Source organism: Mustela erminea, chromosome 4 (genome assembly GCF_009829155.1).
Source record: "Mustela erminea isolate mMusErm1 chromosome 4, mMusErm1.Pri, whole genome shotgun sequence".
Lineage (NCBI taxonomy): Eukaryota > Metazoa > Chordata > Mammalia > Carnivora > Mustelidae > Mustela > Mustela erminea.
This window is the reverse complement of record NC_045617.1, coordinates 64820542-64841786: the sequence shown is the minus strand read 5'-3', so window position 1 is coordinate 64841786 and position 21245 is coordinate 64820542. Positions and strand designations below refer to the sequence as shown.

General features: G+C 34.9%; 1 protein-coding gene across 2 annotated transcripts in view; it reads left to right on the top strand.

Annotated features, from left to right (window-relative positions):
- Nucleotides 1-21245, top strand: part of PEX7 (peroxisomal biogenesis factor 7) — a 90987-nt gene that overhangs the window by 31628 nt on the left and 38114 nt on the right. Inside the window, exons 8-10 of one of the 2 annotated variants that reach the window (XM_032339407.1) lie at nt 1069-1124; nt 1477-1479; nt 13537-13591. In XM_032339407.1, the coding sequence (XP_032195298.1) occupies nt 1069-1124; nt 1477-1479; nt 13537-13576 (99 nt within the window). In that variant the 3' untranslated portion in view covers nt 13577-13591. Of the gene's footprint in view, nt 1-1068; nt 1125-1476; nt 1480-13536; nt 13592-21245 lie in introns of those variants that run through there. The other variant, XM_032339406.1, reaches the window with a different exon arrangement.

Here is a 21245-nt window from a genome sequence, read left to right as displayed (position 1 = left end):
AGGTAACTTTTTTCTACCACTTCTGAGAAATGTGCCTCGTTCTAAGGGGACTTACATTAGCTTCCCAGCTTTTATTGGTGGGTTTTGCTAAGTCACTGTGGAAAACATCTTATTAGTGACATCTCCAATTTCATTCTTTGTTTTGTTATACTAAGGGTAAAGAAGTATTTTATTCATCTTTTAAATAAGTTACTGGGTTATTCCTATTTCAGAAATTCTGACTTTTCAGTTAAATTAATATTTAAAATTTTACTGGTTGTAACTCAGCATGTGACACCTGGTGCCATGTTGTTGTTTTAATGGTACACAGGTTATAGTAGTTGAAAAATATTTTCAGTATTTATTTCATGGTGTTTTTGAGAATGAAATTGGGTAATTTACTGAAAGTATTTTGCAAACTATAAAGCATATTTGAATGTAGTTATATGTATGTATATAACCACTAAAGTACTGGGAAGAAAAAAAAACTAAAGAAATATAATTACAAAGGGCAGCCTATTAAGGTATGTTGATTACTTATCTAAAAGATATTTATCTTTAAATTTGCAGTTTTTGTTCTTGATATCCTTTGCATTAATTGTGATATACCAATAACATAAAAATTCTTTTAAAGATGTTTTTATTTAACAATTGATAAATTGATACTTGTACATATAGCAATTGTAGTTATGTATTCATAAAATTGGTAAATTATATTATTACATATTGTATGATCACTTAACTCCCTTAAATTCTTAGGAGTCATTTTTGGATAGGCATTGCAAAATTGTATTTAATTTTTCCAGAAGGGCAACACTTTGGGAATATTTTATTCTAAATAAGTGCTAAAAAGCTTAAGGAATGACTTTTCTTTGGAGAATATAAAAGTAAATTTGTTTCCTACAGCTGATGCTTAAAATGCCAGAAGATTTTTGCCTTAAATTAAAGCATATAAGGTTTGGGGAAACGTAATTTTAAGCGACAGGCCTGATTAAACTTTATTGTAGTGCTCATGCGAATAACCTTATGAAGTAGCATGTTACAATTACAGCTAACTTTAAAAAGTTTTGTTTTGTTTTGTTTTTGTAGTTTTCACCATTTCATGCTTCTGTTCTGGCCTCTTGCTCCTATGATTTCACTGTAAGGTACAGTAGATTTTGATAAGTTTCATTGTGAAATACCAAGTAGCATCTTTTCAACTTTTATGAAAAACAATTATAGTAATCTGAAAATAATCTGAGCTGAGCACATTTGAATATTTGCACTAGGATTAATATTACATTTTTTCTGTTTTTATGATCTGGCCCTGTACATAAATTCTTTGCTATTTAAAGGTAGCTTGGCTGTTCTGCTTAAAAGCCTTTTTTCCTGATACCTATTGCTATAGTAACGACTTTTCATACAATAGGCTGCATAGCCAGTACTTCTTAAACTTAGACTTTAAAAATTGTGAAATTCCATGTCTTCAGGTCTAATTATATGAATCTTAAGGCTGAGATTGTTATAGTTGAAAAAAACTAGCAAGGCTATTATTATGTTTGTGACTATATATAGATGAGTGTGTGTATTTATACGTGTGTGTACATCCACAGCTATGTATGAATATATATGTGTGTGTGTGCGTCTTTATCCATACATCCCAGTTCCAATCCCACACTGCACAGGGTTTATTCTATTTTTTTCTCCTTTTCCAGATGTGTAACTCCTAATTCCCATGTACATAATACATTAACTTACTTGCGAACCCTAGAATGCTCAGAAAGTAGTTTTAGAATTGTGGAGCCATTCCTCTCTGAAACAGAGTTATACTAATTAGAGTTCACGTTTGTTTAGCGCTTTTCCCCTCCTAGTCCAAATACGTGTTTTAAAGGTTATCTGAGTTAATTCTGTTCCCCTCCCATCAGTGTGGCTGTGTCATTCATTGGAAACACAGTTTGATTCATTTGCTTCTGTTTGTAGTCAATTTTAGGGTTTCCTACCATCCTCATTAATTTTGTCTATTTTTCTGAGTAGACAAAACAGTAACATGGTTCCAAAGTCAAGTATATTCAGAAAGAGCTATTTCCTCTATTCTTTCCAATTCATTCTGTAGGGTCCTTTACCCTATAATAATCTATATTATTCAGATAAGTAGACAGTGTCTATTTTCTTATTTCCCCCTTTCTTATACAAAAATGGAGTGCTCTGGATATTCTCTTCAATTTTACTTTTTTTCATATAAAATATATCCAGGAAATCACTTTATGTCAATTCATAGAGATACTTCTCATTCTTATAATACTCCATTATGTGGCTGTACAATAGTTTATTCAACTACTCTCCTACATATGGGGATTTAGCTTGTCCTCAAATATTTTGTAAATAAACAATGTATAGTGGATAATAACCTTGTATGTATGTATGTGCACATTATTAGAGAACTAACTTCAGAGTATATTCCTAGAAGCGAGATTGCTGAATTAAAACTTTAGTAAGCCTACATATAGTTTTGTTGGATAGCACCAAATTCCCACCAAAAGGAATGTATCAATTTCCATTCCAAGCAGCAAGTGTTTGAAAATGCCTGTTTCTCTACCATCTAAAGATCATTGATTCCTTAGGGTTTGCCAAGTACCTGATCAAAGCATCTGCAAAGAAAGATGGTCATGTATCTTCAATTTCAATTCTGATGCTTCTGGTTGATTTCTCTAATTGCATTGGCAGAGACCTCTATTAAAGTGCTAAATAGTGTTATAATGTCTAATTCTATATTCATGAAAGTGCCTTTAATGTTTCCTTGTTAAAAGTAAGGTGTTGGCTTTAAGTGAAAGTACAGTTGACTCTCAAACACCCAGGTTACGCATAACTTTTGACTCCCCCAAAATTTAGCTCATAGCCTGCTGTTGACCAGAAACCTCACCTATAATGTAAACAGTTGATTAACATATATTTTGCATGTCATATGTATCATATACTGTATTCTTAAAGTAAGCTAGAGAAAAGAAAATGTTCTTAAGAAAATCATAAGAAAGGGATACCTGGGTGGCTCAGCAGTTAAGTATCTGCCTTCTGCTCAGGTCATGATCCCAGGGCCCTGGGATTGAGCCCTGCATGTGGTTCCCTGCTTTTCTGGGACCTGCTTTTCCTTCTGCCTCACTCCCTGCTCCTGCTTTCTCTCTCTGTCAAATAAATAAGTAAAATCTTGAAAAATAAATAAATAAAATTACAGATGAATGAATATTTTTTAAAAAAAGGAAAATCATAAGGAAGAAAAAAAATGCATTTGCAGTACTATATGTGTATATACTGGGGGAAAAAAAAAACTGCTTGTAAGTGACCCCACGCAGTCCAAACTTGTCATGCTAAGAAAGTGTGCTCAATTCTTGTTTTCTTGAGTCTTTTTTCAAGTCGGGAATGTATGTTAAGTTTTGTCAAAGACTTTTTCAGCATCTGTGGAAATGATCATGATTTTTCTTCTTAGAGCTATTAAGGAATTATTAATGAATTGAACTAGCCTTGCCTTCCTGGACTAAATCTCTCTTGATCTTTGTGTATTATTTTCTTATGTGGTATTGAATTTGGCCTGCTCATATTTTATTCAGATTTTTGCATTAGTATTCAAAGGTGATATTGGTCTACAGCTTCCTTTTTTCCTTTCATTCTTTTTTTTGATTTATGTATCGGAGTGTTACTTGCCTCATAAAAAAGAATTAAGAAGTTTTCCTAGTTTTCAGAATTCTGGAACAATTTATACAGCATTGAGGCTATTTGGTCTTTGAAGCCTTGGTTGAATTCCCCTGTGGAACCATCCAGGCATGGTTCTTTTTGTGGAGTACTTTCCTGATGCCTGTATTTCTTGTTTGAAAATTGGTCTATTTTAACTTTTCATCTCTAATGGGATCAGTTTTGGAAATTATCCTTATAGATTTTTAAATTTATTTGTTACAAATGTCTATTAAATAGTATCATGATTTTTTAATTTCTCCTGTTTCAATGGTTATTTCACTTTTATTTCTGACTTTGTATGTTTGTGATTTTTGCTTAAGTTATTTAATGGTATGTATTTTGTTATTAACAAATATTAATAATAACAGATATTAACAACTAATAACAAATAATAACAAATAACAAAATATTAATAAAATATGTATTTTGTTATTTTTCTCCAGCAAATAAGATTTTGGTTTATTAATTGAACTATTTTTTTTCTATTCATGACTTAATTAATTACTCCTTTTATCTTTATTATTTTCTTCTTGTTACTCTCTTTTGGCTTATCTTGTTCTTTTTTTGACTTTTGAGCCAGGAATATATTTTTATTCTTTCATTTTGTTAATAAAGTTTTTAAGGCTATGAATTTTCTTCTAGTTACTATTTCAGTTCTAGCCCATATATTCTGATACATAATGTTTCATTATCATTTTTTTTAAAGATTTATTTTATTTGAGAGAGAGAGAGCATGAAAGGAGAGAGGTCAGTGGGAGAAGCAGACTCCCTGCTGAGTAGGGAGCCCGATGTGGGACTCGATCCCAGGACTCCAGGATCATGACCTGAGCTGAAGGTAGTCGTCCAACCAACTGAGCCACCCAGGCGCCCTTCATTATCATTTCTAAAAGATTTGTAACTTCTGTTTGTATTTTCCCTCTCTTCCAAGAGTTGTTTAATAGGAAGTTATTTAATTTCCAGATGAAAGGGATTTTTAATTTCTAAAAATCTGTTAATTTGTTAATTTGTTACTTTATAGTTTTATTGCATTGTGAATCGAGAATACAATTTTTAGTCATTGTTTTATAGAACATACTGATTTTGAGGGGACCTAATAAATTATCAATGTTTGTGAATGTTTCATAAGCAATTAAGAAGAAGGTATATTCTGTATTATTATGCTGTAAAGTCCAATATGTAACATAAGCTCTACTGATTGCTGTTTAGATTTTCTGTATCCTGTTTTATTTTTTTGTCCATTTAATTTGTTTTGTACTGAGAGTGGATGTTAAAAGTATTATCAGCGGACTTCTATCTGTCTCCCTGCAACTCTTGTAGTTTTGATTTCATAAAGGTAGATAGTGTCGTCTGTTATTTGGTGCATAGATATTTATAACGGCCATTTAGTGAATTGAGACTTTTAGCATCAAAGAGAATCCTTCTTTATCACAGTTGATCCTTTTCAAAAGCTTTAGTTGTGCTTTGTCTCTTACCTGTGTCACTGCCCCTGCTTTCATAGTGTTTCCACTTTCCAGGTACATTTTTTCCCATACCTTCATTTTTAGCTTTTTTGAAGCATTTTGGTTTTGGTATGCCTTTTATATAGAGCATATGTTTGGGTCTTGCTAGGTGAACTAAATAAAAAGTCTTTTTAAGTAATAGTCAAGTTTAACCTATCCATATTTTTTGATAAAAACATGTTTGGTATTAAGTCTGTTGTATCATTTTATGTGTTGACTGTTATGTGTCTTGTGTTTTACTTGCTGTTTCTGAATGTGATGTATTTTGGTTGTGCTTTGAAGGTTTATTTTGTTCTTTTATTTAAATTTTTGTAATATTTAGGTAAGTTTTTATTTGTACTAGTGGTTGCCTTTGGTATTTTAAATTTTCTAATACCTTGAGTCCCCTGTTTTAAAAAAATGTAACCATTATCTGACTCATGAGTTTTTAATGGTATTTTAACACCTGCTTATTGTATGTACAACAAGCAGTGAATTCACTCTACTTTCCTTTTTATCCCCTTCCTTTTCTCCATCAAATTTTGAGTTATTTTATTTATACTTTGTCAAACCTTGCAACGTTTAACATAAATTATTTTCCACTCTCGTTTTCACATTTGGTTTAGTCTTAGATATATGATTAAATATATTAAATATTCATCATCAATCTTTTTGCTGAAATTTCCCCATCATGTCTTAGTTTGATGAAGTTTATCTTCTAGTAGATTCCTTAAGAAGACCTGATGGGTTCAGAATTCTCAGGAGCTCTTGCAGGTTTTTTTTTTTTTTTAAAGATTTTATTTATTTATTTGACAGAGAGAGAGAGATCACAAGTAGGCAGAGAGGCAGGCAGAGAGAGAGAGAGAGCGAGAGGAGGGTAAGCAGGCTCCCTGCTGAGCAGAGAGCCCGATGCGGGGTTCGATCCCAGGACCGTGGGATCATGACCTGAGCTGAAGGCAGAGGCTTAACCCACTGGGCCACCCAGGCACCCCTCTTGCATGTTTAAAACTGTTTCTCTGTAGCCTTGCTCTTCAAGTGTAGCTTATCTAAATAGAAACTCTTTGATTTACATTTCTGGAGCTTTTTGAAAATGCTACCTTTTTTCTGCCTTGCTTTCTGTCTTGCTTTTGGGAATTCCAATGCCAGTCTAATTCTTTTGTCCTTGTAAGTTATTTGATCTTTTTTCCCTGGGGACGCTGATTGTTGCAATTCAGTTTTCCCTGCTATAGATTAAAGTGTCCAATTAGGCTTACAGCTGAAACATGAGAGATGGCGCATTGTGATTGTTTTATTTTTCTTTTTTTTTACCTGTAATTAGAATTTCACGTGTGTTGGAAGTTTGAGTTTTGTATACGTTGGTTTTTTTGGTTTTTTTCAGAGATGGAGAGAGAGTGAGTTCACACATGTGAGCTGGGGTATATGGAGGGGGGAGAGAGAGGGTCTCAAGCAGGCTCCATACCCACTATGGAGCCTGTCAAGGGGCTCATTCTCACAACACTGAGATCAAGACCTGAGCTGAAATCAAGAGTTAGGTATTTAACCGACTGAACCACCCAGGCACCCCAAGTTTTGTGTAGTTTTATTTGTTCTTCTTCTTTTGTATTAGTTTTTTTGTGAAGATGCACTAGGAGTTTTGGATTTGTATGGCCTCACTGCCTCAACTACCCAGAATTCTTCTCTCCTTTATTTCTGAGTCAGTAATTGATATGGCAGAAGCTATATAACTTTGTTTCTGTGGAATGTACTGTGGAATAGAATTATTTACAACAATGCCTTGGGAGAAATTACATGCCCTAATTTGTTTTTTTAAAAAATCCAATACAAGCATGCAGATAAGCTGGGAAACATAATCATACTGAGGCTTCCAAATATCAATTAAAGGGGTGCCATAACCAGTTTTTTTTAATAGCCCATATAAAACTTCTGGCATGGGAGCCAAAGAATGGCAACATGGCAGACAGGAAGAAAACTTGGCAGTTGCTCGCTATCTACCCCAAACTTTTCCAAACTAGAATTGTGGAGCTAGATTATTGGCTAGAGGTTTGGTCTATAAATATGGATTAGAAGATCATTAACTTACTGACAGATCAGTCCATAAGAATGAATACATTTAGAGAAAGAAGAGCAAAATGCAGGAGAGAATTACTGTTGAAATAAAGAAAGGACCAGCCCACTTAACAAGGAGAGCATGCAGTATGTCATGGAAGTGTCAGGAGAGGATTTCAGCCAGATGTGTATGGCCAGTGATATGAGATCCTTTGGATGGGGTGAGCAGGATGAAGAGCTGAACTTTCAGTTTTCTCTCTTTATATGGTGTCACTTTGGGGCTCAAAAGGGATTCTGGATATAGAATCTAGCCCTTGGATTTCAAAGACCTTTCTGGCGTTTTGAAACTGATCACTGGAGACTTGACCAAATGAGTTGGGGCATTAATCTTTTGATCTCATTTTAGTGTCTCTAAGAATTTTAATTGGGTCTTTCTGGTTTCGAGGTATTACTAAGAGGCATATTAAATCCATTTCTGTCCTGTTTTTAATTAAAGGGAAAACCTAGTAACTTACCTATACTTTCTTTTCAGAACTGTTATCATGTTCTTAATCCTACTGGCCATGCCCCATTTTACCTATATCCTTAAGTATCTTTGAGGACCCCGTTGGGAAATGCCTTTTTTTTGTAGATGTAAATTTGTTTCAGAAGTATTTGTTAAGACTGGACTTTTGAATGCAAACTGTAGTATTCCAGAGTCTTGTAGGTAGCTAAACGTCTTCAAAAGTCATTGCAATTTGAGGCTCACAGTCTTACTTTTCCATTTCTAAGAATTAGGTTTTGCTTTTTTCTTGAACCCTGAGCAAGACTGGAGATTGGGGGATAGATGTTTCATGCTTTTCGGGAGAAAAATGGCTTCGGTGACATGCTGCAAGGTCAGAAGCATCATTGCTGTATTTGTAAGCATTTGGAAAAAGTGAAATTATAGTGAGTAATAAGAGATCCTTAACATATAACTGAAAAAAAACATTTAATGCAGTTTCCCCATATAACTTCGAGTCCAGGTTTCTTCATGTGTAAAATGGAATTAATAATATCTCTCCTCACAAATTGAGTATAAGAATTACAGAACAAGACCTGCTTGAAATTATTGTGCTAATTTTTCACTGTCTCAACCTTTGCTTCTCTTCTCAAGACACCTCACCAACCTTATTCACTAAAAGGACTTTTATATTTCTTTAAAAAAAACTGTAGGGATCAAGCACAAATTATCTCAATTCCCACTGCAAGCCTGAGGATTGATCTAAATCTGTACCTATCCATTTCTCTACTACCATTGGGCACGAGAGCTCTTAACCCCATATGCTCTTGTTTTCAGGACTCCATGAAATCACCCCTTTTCCCTCCTCTATCATTGTTCTCTAATTCCCTAATTTCCCCCTCACCCTGTAACTTATTCCTTTATCTGCTTTTAACTTCTCTTGGGTATTTCTCTTTCCTTCCCAGCCAAGCTTTTAGTGTCCCTTAAGCTTCCATTCACCAGGGCCATTTTAAGATTTTCATGGGAATATTATTCCTAGTCAAGCCTAAAGCCTGAAATTCTTTTTTCCTCCTCCCTGCAAAACTGATCATCATTTTCTCAGTATGAAGTGAAGTAAAAAACTTAAATCAAATACCATCACAGGCAGTATGTAGAAGCAGCATCTTCTTTTTACCAGAAATAGAATTTTAGTTTTAACCTACATTATGGCTACTTTACTACACTACCTTCATACTAAATATAACTGGAGGTTATTAGTTATTTCAGTATAGTACTACCAAAGACTTTCTTATGAGAAAGTAGAAAAAGAAAACGAAATAATGTTTTAAAATTTCATTTTTGAATATATGTACTGTATTTTGTAATTCTCAAAACGTGCTGAGAATACAACTTTAACTACAGTAATGCCTTGTGTGAGTTTAGTTCTCATTATTTGTGTGTGATGACCATGCATTGGAAAGGTCAGAAGAGATATGTTTTTGGTAGATTTTTTTATCCCATGTGATATGAGTTGAATTTATCCTCTGAAGAATTTTAAATCTCATTGGATTCATGATGTTTTTAGTGTCAGAAAACCGAAAAAGAAAAAGATTAAAGACAAAAGACCAATAATAACCTGTCCGATCTTCAGCACTGATAATTATACAGATACTACCTCTAGATTTTGGATGGCCAGTTTCTTATAACATAAGCTCTTCAAATATAAGTTTTCATTTACTTGTCCATTTTTATATTTTGTCTAGTTTTTTTAGCCTTTAAGATTTTATTTTAACATATTTTATATTGTATGCATTATGTCAAAAGTGACAACGTTAAGGACATTTTAGTATTAAAAAATTCAAGTTTCATAGTTTTGTTTTATGTCATTATCGTATCTAATAGAAATGCTTTAAGTTCTTTACCTGTGTAGTAGCTCATTATGTTTCACAGAGTAAGTAATAAAAATCTAAAAATTCATGTGTAACATAGCACTTGAAATTAGTGTGTTTAGATTAAATAAAAGTTCCAACCTTATGAAAAATATCAAAACTCCCTTTAGCTGATGGGCAATACACTCTATAAAATTACACCTCAGTTCTGGGGTGCCTGATGGCTCAGTTAGTTAAGTGTCTGCCTTTGGCTCAGGTCATGATCCCAGGATTCTGGGATTGAATCCCACATCAGGCTCCCTGCTCAGGTCTACCTGCTCAGTGGGGAGCCAGCTTCTCCCTCTCCCTCTGCCTGCCACTACCCCGTTTGTGCGCACTCTCTCTCTCTCTATATATATCAAATAAATAAATAAAATGTATTTAAAAAATGCACATAGGTTCTTTTTAAACTTTACTCAGAGATGGTACTGAATCTAAAATATTTCACGGTAAATTATTTCCATTCTTCTGTGAATGTAGTCACCATAGGTTTTAGCACATCATCTTCTTCTGATGTACTCTCTGTTAGGTTATTTCTTTTTCTGCTGAGGCATGTTTGCTATGCCGACCGTGCCTAGCATGAGTTGAGTTTTGAGTGCCTGTTTTGGTTTCATACTAAGTGGATTGTTCAGTAAATGCAGTTGGGAATCAGCAGATCCACTATGTATGGCAGCCAAACAAAAGTAAAAGCTGTTAAAATTATGTTTTATTAGAAAAAGCAACATTTTATCTCTTCCAGGTATAGCAAGTACTTCTCAGCTATTTAAAGATCTAACTTTCCTAAAATTGATAAAACTAATATGATAAATTTAAACTCAGAGTAATACTCTTCAGCTTCATGTTGCTTTTATAAACATTCTAACCTTCCAAACATTCTTTGTCAATGGTCTTTAGTGGTAGTATATATGAAACAAGCAGTATTTTGTTTGTTTCTTTCTTTCTTTTTTTTACTATATAGTAAAATTATATAAATTTTTAAATTATATAAATTATTTAAATTATAATTATTTAAATTATTTAAATTATATAAATTATATAATTTATATATATATTATATAAAAATTATATAAAAAATAAAATTATAAAAAAATATATAATTTTTGGGTGGAAAAACAGGGAGTTTTAATTCCAGTGTTTGCAAACTGTGCTCATCCAAGCTTGTGTGATGTGAAACACTCTGCCTATACCAGCAATGTTAATGTTTCCAATTCCACTGTTAAGCTACTTACTTACTTCGGTTGCAAATCGTAGGGCTGTACCCTGCTTTAAAATTCAGGCATTTTTATAGAATGCCTGTTATCTGACAGCCCTTATAATAGACATAATAGGCAGTTCTGAATATCTTGCTGACAAAATGATAAAAGTAAAGGCCTGGAGAGAAGTAGAAACACATCAGGGAGTCCTGAGCCTGTCATTTGTGTTGGGGTTAGCAAGAGTAGCAGAGAGACATGTAGTCACAAATACAGATCTGGGGTTCTAGGAAATACAAGTTGAATGGACTAATTGTGGGGTGGCACATTCCTGGGTAACATAGAAGTTAAGACCACAGCCTATGGAGCCTGGCCACCTTTTACTAGCTGCATAAACTTGGACATGCTATTTTAAAACAGTATGTGCAATGTCCTCTTCTGTAAAATGAAGGTACTTATCACAATGGCTCGCTGTGAGGACGAGATGAGTAATGTCCACAAAGGCTGCACATAGCAAGTGCTGTGAAAGTGTTGGTCACTTACTAAGTTACTACACTGCCAGAATGGATGGTGACAGGAGACCATTCTCTTTGGGGCCGAGGCCCATTTCAGCTCTCGTCTTCAAGGGTGAGATAACAATTTATATTTTATGGCTACAAAAGCAGGCACCCTCGACCTGGCCTTCTGTGCCTCCTGGGAGTGCATTTTCTTATTGACAGTGTGCAACTTTTTCTCAACATGTTCTCCAATATCTAATTTTCAAATTTAGTTTCAGTTCAGAGCTCTAAAAGTATAAACTACTAGTATTTATTTAAATTCAATTTGCCGACGTATAGAACATCATTCGTTTCAGAGGTAGTGTTCAGTGATTCATCAGTTGCATATAACACCAACGCTCATCACAACACATGCCCTCCTTAATGCCCATCACCCTGTTACCCCATCCCCCCACCTACATCCTCTTCCGAAACCCTCAGTTTGTTTCCCAGAGTCAGGAGTCTCTCATGATTTGTCTCCCTCTCTGATTTCTTCCTATTCAGTTTTCCCTCCCTTCCCCTATGATTCTCTGCACTGTTCTTATATTCCACATATGAATGATACAATATGATAATTGTCTTTCTCTGATTGACTTATTTCACTTAGCATAATATGCTCCAGTTCCATCCATGTCAATATAAATGGTAGGTATTAATACTTTCTGATGGGTGAGTAATATTCCATTGTGTATATGAACCACATCTTCTTTATCCATTCATCTGTAGAAGGACCTCTTGGCTCCTCCCATAATTTGGCAATTGTGGACATTGCTGCTATGAACATTGGGGTGTCCCTTCGTTTCACTACATCTGTATCTTTGGGGTAAATACCAAGTAATACAATTGCTGGATCATAGGGTAGCTCTATTTTTAACTTCTTGAGGAACCTCCATACTGTTTTCCAGAGTGGCTGTACCAGATTGCATTCCCACCAACAGTTCCTCTTTCTCCACATCCTTGCCAAGATTTGTCATTTCCTGTCTTGTTAATTTTAGCCATTCTAACTGGTATAAGATGGTATCTTATTGTGGTTTTGATTCTAGTATTTTTATCAGTGCGTTTCATGTTTATAAGACCAGGTAATGACCCCATTTCAGTTTATTAATAGTGTATTATTCAACATAATTCCATAAGGGCTAACCAGAAAAATGTTTAACCACTGACTCTCTAGGCAGGTGGGGGTAACCTGTTTTGTAATGTTTGAAATAAGAGTTCAGTGTTGTAAGTCCTCCCATCACGGCCAATATCGTGCTGCCAGTGTGACCCCATGTCCATAAGCACAAGGTTGGGAAGCTGTGCTCAGCGAGCTCTCACAAACCAGAATGAGCTAGCTCCAGCATTCCACTGGGGCTGGCCCAGACCTAGGTGATTGTGATCTTAATAATTACTGATTTTAAAAGGCTTCTGTAATTGTAATATATGTATATGTGTGCATTTTTTATTGGAAATTGTCTGGAAAGTTATATACCAGATAAACTTTACGTAAGTGTTCTTTACCTCCTCTCCGTTCCGTGGCTTTTATGCCAGTTGAAGAACATTTTTATCCATTTATTTATTTGGAGGCAAAAGGACCTGAGGCTCACTGTATGTTTCCCAGTTTATAGTTACACTTTAAATTAAACCTGTAGTAATTCTTAGTGGGGCCATATTTGGTTTTGTGGCGGTACTGACAGACACCTCTGGCATTAATGGGCAGGGACTGGGCATAGGGTCCTGGAATGGCCAAGACAGACCCTCCAGTTCGCAGTTCACTCCCCTTCCTCCAAGGTCAGCAGTGCCCTACCCAGTGGATTTCAGGCAGTGGGAATACTGAGCAAGCTAGGTCCAAATAAAGAGTCTTTATTATGCCTTAAAATCTTCCACACCAATATCTGTTCTTATATTTAACTTTATATTTTTTTCCAAATTTCTACTTAAATTCCATTTAGTTAACATATAGTGTAGTGTTGTTTTCAGGAGTAGAAATTTAGTGATTCGCCACTTACATATAATACCCAGTGCTCAAAATGATACAAGTTCTTATTTTTGATTAGCCATGTCTAGTTTATGAGGTATGTTAATACACAGTATTTCCTTTCATTCACACACCACCGCTTTGGGCATGTAGTCATTTTATCCAGAAGGCAGCTGACTCGAAGGTGGAAGGGTAGGCTGTTATCACATAGCTGGCAAGTAATGAAGCCAAACTTGAATCTAGATCTTTTATTTTTAAAGCTGGTACTTTTTATATTACTTAATACCTGAACACTTCTAGTTAAGCCCAGGCCTTTTTGTATTTCCAAGTAGTATAGTTTTTCCCCTGTTATGTTAAACATTATCTCTTTAGGGATTAAACTGCCAAAATAGGGGCGCCTGGGTGGCTCAGTGGGTTAAAGCCTCTGCCTTCGGCTCAGGTCATGATCTCAGGGTCCTGGGATCGAGCCCCGCATTGGGCTCTCTGCTCAGTGGGGAGCCTTCTTCCCTCCTCTCTCTGCCTGCCTCTCTGCCTACTTGTGATTTCTCTCTGTCAGATAGATAAATAAATTCTTTGAAAAAAAAATAAACTGCCAAAATACAGTATTGTCTGTCATATCTATAATCATTTTGGGATTAAAGTATTCTATATAAGTGAGTCTTGACAATGATGGACACATAAAAGATTATGTACCATACTTTTATCTTAACAATTATGGATTTAAAAACCTTTCAGCATTATGATATAGCTTTATGTGTATACACCTTTAAGTATATATAGATACACATTTAAGTATATATACAACATACACCTTTGTATATACATTTTTATTGAAAGGTGTTTGGAAAGCTGTAACTAGAATTTAAAGGTGTATATCTTCTTTATCCATTTGTCTATTGAAGGGCATCTCAGCTCTTTCCACAGTTTGGCTGCTGTGGACATTGCTGCTATGAACATGGAGTCCATGTGGCCCTTCTTTTCAATATTACTCAGCCATGAGAAAGGATGAGTACACAACTTTTGCATCAATGTGGACAGGACTGGAGGAGATTATGCTGAGTGAAATAAGTCAAGTAGAGAGAAATCAGTCAATCATATAGTGTCACCTTTTTGTGGAACATAAGGAATAACATGGTGATCATTAGAAGGAAGGGAAAGATGAAGGGGGGCGGGGATCAGAGAGGGAGATGAACCACAAGAGACTGTGGACTCCAGGAAACAAAGTGAGGGTTTTGGAGGAAAGAAGGATGGGAGGATGGGTAACCCCGGTGATGGGTATTAAGGAGGGTATGGATTGCATGAAGCACTGGGTGTTATATGCAAACAATGAATCACTACATCAGAAACTAATGATGTAGTGTATGGTGACTAACATAACATAATTTAAAAATAAGAATTTAAAGGAGATTGCTGATGGTTGGGATTTCAGATACCTTAACACAAAATTTTAAAAATTCTTTAATTGGCGTATGACTTAGTTATGTATACAGTCTTAAATCTTTCTTTAAAAAAAAGTCTAACCTTCTTTGGCCAAGGTATGAATGACAGTGTATAAGTGATTAAACTGTCTGTGTAAGGTAGAACTGTCCTGAGAAACTGTGGCTCCAGAAAAATTTTACTTTCTAGTTTCTTTTCTTTTGCTTTTTGTATGTTTCTCTACCCTCCTTTACTTCCAGGTGACATGTTATTCTGCTTTTGTATGTACTATTTTTAATCTGCTCATTTAATAAAATTCACAGACTTAAAAATAGCCGTTTTTCATGTACACTCACTTTTCTGGATCTTTTTTTGGTTCTCTATTTTGGGATGTTGTTCTTCTCAAAGATTCCTAAATAAGTGCAGTGTTACTAGCAGATGGTCTGTCATTAAGTGAAGTATATTCAATAACTATTGAAGTATGTTTCAGTCCCGTTACAAATACGATACATTCCTGACCAGACAATATAGTTTATAACTTCAACATACATCATTTTAAGGTTTTATTGGAAGAGATTAGAGTAGACAATCTAAGACCAAGACTTCATTACTATTTCATTGAGAAAGAATGTTTAAGAGCAAGATATGATAGAATTGCTAACTTTTCTAAATATCTACTCATAAATTATAATTTACTAAAATTCTACATTAATAAGTAGGTGAGAAAGAAGTACTAAGGGGGGCTAGAAGGCTATCTAGAAGCAGTACTGTCCCTCCCCTTCCTTTAGTTTCTGGAGACATATGGGGAAAGTTCTATGGGTTAAAATCCCCTGTGTGGTGCGGTAAGCATATGCTCTCTTGAGTCCATTAGACTTGTTGAAATGCCATTTCCTCCATTCGCTAGCTGTGAAATACAGGAAATGATACTTTGCAGAGATGTTAGAAAGATTAAATGAAATTATAAACATAATAAGTGCTCAAAGAAATAGCCGACATTTTAAATGAGAATAGTTATAATAAGTTTTCTATATTAAAGTGTAAGTACTGGTAGGGAGGGTTAAGGTATTCATCATTCATGCCTTCCCTAACATTACTTTAATAAGATAATTATGGTGCTTAAACCATGGAGGGGCTTTGTGAATGGGAATTCTTGTTCCATTGTCAAGGTGGGGGTGCGGGAAACGTACCTTGTGAATTTAGTGTAGCATGACCCAGAACAGAGCATATTTGTACATATAGACAAAGGTGATAGACATGAATCATTTTCTTAAAATCCACATGACCACTTCTACTTCAATTCAACCTATATTTTTCTCTAAACTATTATATATTATGTATATATTTGTTTTAAAATTACTGCTTAGGGAGGCAACATGATGTAATAGGAAAAGAGAGATAGTTTAAAATCCTAGATTTGCCATCACTAGGTATTGTTGTATTTAATCTTTTATAAAGTCACTTGACCTCCCTGAGCCATTGTTTCCTCAGTCATAAAATATATTATTATGAGATTTAAATAGTGCCTGGCCCATATCAGGCACTCAACAAAATATAGTTTCTTCTCTTTTTCATCCACATATATATTCCTCAACTTTGTACTTAGTACTATGTCACTAATTATATGTTCTTATATTTATGATCAGAATTGTTTAAAAAAGAAGCAGAATCACAAAAAGACACTCAACTTTATTACTCCTGCAACTTATTTTTATTTGGTTCTGCAGAAATATTATTTGATATATGTATTTATAAAGAAAGATAAAGCATATGTAAAATTTTAACAATTGGTGAAACTAGACAAAGAATATATGAGTGTTCATTGTATTTTTAAAATTTTTCTGTGGGTTGGTGATTTTAAAAATAACAAGATTTAAGGAAAAAAGTAAGCTGTATTTGCTCATGTAAAATAAGACACTGAAAATGTTTCTTACTAATACCTTTTCATAAATGTGATATTTAGTGATACAGTTTAATTGTAAAATAAGATAAATAGCTTGATTATATTGCATAAGCAGGAAAATGGTCTTTAATTGTAGTAAACTTAGAATCTTAACAAAGCAGCAGACACAGAAATACTTTTTGTCATATTTACTCTCATGGGATTTTCCTTTATATAGTAAGTGTCTTAACTTTGGTGTGGTTGATGGGCTTTTTTGATCCTTATGTTTATTAGCACAGAGATTTCCACAGGCAGATACTTCTCTTTCTTCCCCTTCCCCATAAAAAAAGGTCAGCCAAAGTAAACAGATAGTATAGCTGAATATGTACTCTGTCTCACAAACCTTTCCTTTCAACTTTACCTAGGCCCCCTTACCCACAAAAAAAGGTCAGTCAAAGTAAATAGGTAAGAAATGTGGCTGAATGTGAGCTCAGATGCTGTTTCAAGTGATTATTTTACCTCATCTTTTCAGACAGTTGTTAATTCCTCTGCATTTGTTCATCAAACCACAGGAAAAATTATGTGGCTAATGATAAGACACAGCTGTTAACATTTAAGTAGCTGTGATCGCATCCTGAAAATGATCAAAGAGTTGTTTAACGTTGTGTGCCTTTCAGATATCTCACATGTGTCTTTGTAACTCTATCACAGGTTTTGCTTTGTGGCAAAGGTTCACTAAACGTCACCACTGATATTAGGAAAGCATCTTAATGTGGTTGTCCTTGATGTACTTTTTAAGAATGAGATTATTTGCACTCACCTATTTGCTTAACTCTGATAAGGATATTTTAATACTGAATATATTTTGTGTTAATAAGGCACATTACCTGATTACAGGCTATGGGTGTCTGTTTCATTGTTTTGTCCCTAGTACCTGGTATGTGTATATACTAGATAAATGTTTTAGATGTGAGTAAATTTAAATTACATGAAAAATTACATTACCCTTGGCTCACTCCTGAGTGTAAAAGCTTATAACAATTGTATTTTAATATAGCTTTCCCTTTAATTATATTTGAAGTAGTCATTAATCAAACTGAATTTAAAGTGGAAAGTCCTGTTGGGATAAGAAAGTGATATTTTTCTAGGTAAAATTTGCTGTTCCATTGCATAAGTCAGGACTGACTAGATCATAGAATTCTGCTACTTAACAAATTTGGAACCATTGTATTGGTATCCTGATTGTCAGCTAAATTTACAGATAGATTTTTTTTTGTTTTCTTTTTTCTATAATCAATTGTCATATGCAATTTATTAATAAATCTCCTTGAGCTTCGTACAACTAACATTTAAGGTATTTGAATGTATAAAGGAATAAATCCCAAGTTTGTTGATAGATTGGTGTTTTTATATGTCCCAAAGAATTTTTCCATTTGACTTGTTTAAATTAGAAAAGTCTTGTGTTCGTTGTTGTCATACTGGAAAGATCTTTTGAGGACGTGAAGCATAATTTTGCAAGTTAAATGCCAGGTGAAAAATGAAAGTAATTTCCTATAAAATGAAACAACGTACATTAATTAGAAAAGAATGTGTAAGATTTTTATGTTAAATACCTTGATTTGTAACTGCAGAACATTTTCAGAACTATTTAGTGCTAACATTTTTCATTAAGAACCAAACCAAATCCATGTGTAATTCATAACCTAATGCAAGCACATGAAGAAATACATAGATCTAAAAGGAGTGAGGAATGTTAAGCCTTAGCTTAGTGCAGTGTCAGTCACTGCTTTGAACTTTGAATTGTGTTGATTAGCAGAAAATTTCTGGAGTTTGTCAGTTAATTTGCATTATAATTTTTAACAACTTCTGTTGTGCAGTTTGAATAGGACCTGAGTGGCTTTTGTCACATATATGTGTATTTTCTAATGTAGATAATGCTTTGCCTCATCCTCCACAGTAGGAAGCCAAAAGATAAGATGTGAAAATGAAAATAATCAATGAATTCTGTGAGCATATTATTTGGAAATATAGAAGTGAATACAGGGTATCAGAAGGAACAGCTAAAAGAATGGAAAGTGAAGGCCTCTGAGGTGAGGGCCTGAGGGGGCTGTGCAGGAAGCTGCTGTTCTTTGCTCTAAACCTTGTAGAATTAGTGGACTAATCTGTGCAATTACCATTTTTAAGAAAAAGGTAATTGAGCAGAAAACCTCAGTGTTCCCACCACATCCCTGTTTGCACACACAGTGAGCTTGTTTATTTAGAGCAACTGGGTACTACCCACCAGCTGTTTGTACTTTATTCTGTCCCCTAAGAACTCAAGAATAAATAATTCACCCTTGAGGGGTAGCCTGGGTGGCTCAGATGGTTAAGCGGCTGCCTTCAGCTCAGGTCATGATCTCAGGGTCCTGGAATGAGCCCTGCATCAGGCTCTCTGCTCAGCAGGGAATCTGCTTATCCCTCCCCCTGCTCCCCCCCTTCCCCACTCAAATAAATAAATAAAATCTTAAAGAATCAAACAAACAACAATTCACCCTTGAAGTCTTCCCTGAAGCCCCAATCTGTAATCTGACAACACTAAATATTGTAATTTTGAATCTTAGAGATCTGACCTAATAGATCTGACCTAATAGAAATACAAAGAATAAACACCTAATACAAAGAATAAACACCAAAAATGAGCAATCTATTTGTAGCTTTAGATTCAGCAGTGTCCCTTCAGTTTCTTCACTGTGAGGACATGTGTGTGTCTGCTTGAGTGTGCACTGTGTGCAGACTCATGGGTAAAACGGAACCCATTTTGAGCTAGCGTTTATAGAAGAGGAGAGACATTACTCAGGACCTGGGACCCCTCCAAGCACCAGGGCAGGAGCGCCGCAGGGGCCAGGGAAGGTACTGAAACTGCTAGATTCAAGTGCCTGCTTCTTGTTTCTGCTCTTTCTGCACTGATTTTTTTTTTTTTTCTCTTTTTCCCCCCCTTAAGCTTTCATGTCCAGTTTCCAGAAAAGAAGCAGAATTATTTGGTCAGCTCTGTGTTTTTCTTTTTCCCACACTTATGGGTGTCTGTGTCTCTCCCTCATCCCCTTGCTATATCCATCCTCCATTGACGAGAGAGTTGTTCCATAAAGGATATCCTTGTAAGCTGTGTAGACATCCCACAACCTGACAGTCTGAGTGGATTTATTCACAAATGCTTAGCTTCAGAGATGAGGACATTAAGAATTTCAGAGGGATGTAGCTGATACAGGACGGGAGCAGGGAAGCAGCTGCTGTCAGTTTAGTTTTTCAACACTTAGGTGCGGTATTCTCCTGCAGCCTCATCCAGTCACACTGTGTCTGTACTTCTGTGAAATAACCTTTTGCCACATTTTGATAGGTAGTTAACATAGATAGCCAGATTTTGGTGCCCTTTACAGTTCAGTTGAACATAGACTATTCTCTATCCCTGAGATACTGATACTATTTCATGCCAGATAGAATTCTTCACAGTTTGTTTCTTCTTCTTCTTCTTCTTTTTTTTTTTTTAGATGTTCTTTGAAACTTGATCACAGAATTATTTTATGGGTTTCCAGTTGATACCAGTGAGCAGTAAACAAAGCCTCTAAGAGTTCTTACTTTTTTTCTTTTTCTTCTTCTTTTTAAAAATTTATTTATTTATTTATTTATTATAAACATATATTTTTATCCCCAGGGGTACAGGTCTGTGAATCACCAGGTTTACACACTTCACAGCACTCACCAAAACACATACCCTCCCCAATGTCCATAACCCCACCCCCCTTCTTCCAACCCCCTCCCCCTCCAAAATCATAAGTGACTCTTAATCTCTTTTACCTCCTCTTGTTGAGATGTGGCATTCTTCACAAAATCATCCTGTATCTGGGTGGGTTGCAACCATGAATACTGTCAGAGCAAGCCTTGCATCAGCTAACGGTTTTCTTTAATTTGTCAAAGTACACTAGGCTTTGTGACGTGTGGCTCCTGGGCTTAATGTTTATTGTGATGAAGTGGAATAAGTCCCTCTAAAATACTGATGTAGTTAAAGTTTTAACTGAAATATTAAAAAGCATTTCTTTTGATAGAGAATCTTAATTCTAGAATTTTGTAATTTAACCTTGAAAGTCTGTAAATATGGTTTCTGGATTTTTGTGAATGAGTACTTCTGAAAGCTCTTTGAAAATTGTTCTGTAGTTACTTAAAATTAATCCTATTTTTTCATTTAGCAGACAGTATTTTTCAGTTTTAAGTATTATTTTTTTCATTGCCAGTTACAAAAATAAACAACTCTCCATCTAGTCATGCAAACAAGAGAGCATTAGCACTCTGTGAATATTCTTTTTTTAGGTAAGGAATGGAAATTTAGCTCTTTATAAGATTGTATTGTCACTCTGTATTTCCTAAGTTTAATCCCTTCCAAAAGCAATAAAGACAGTAAAATAATAAGCCCATGATTCCATGTGCTCTGATCAGGGAGGATTCACTTAAGATGGGTATCTGTGAGGTTACAGAAAGATCTATCAGTTGAGAAATACAAAAGTCAGGAAGGGACAGCAAGGTAGATGGAAGATCCAGTAAGTGCATGTAAAAAAATATTAGAAGAAAGGAAAATTTCTGAACTCTTTGCTGTAAGAGCTCAGTTTTATTCTAGCTTATAATTTTCTTAGGGTATTGGTTTTG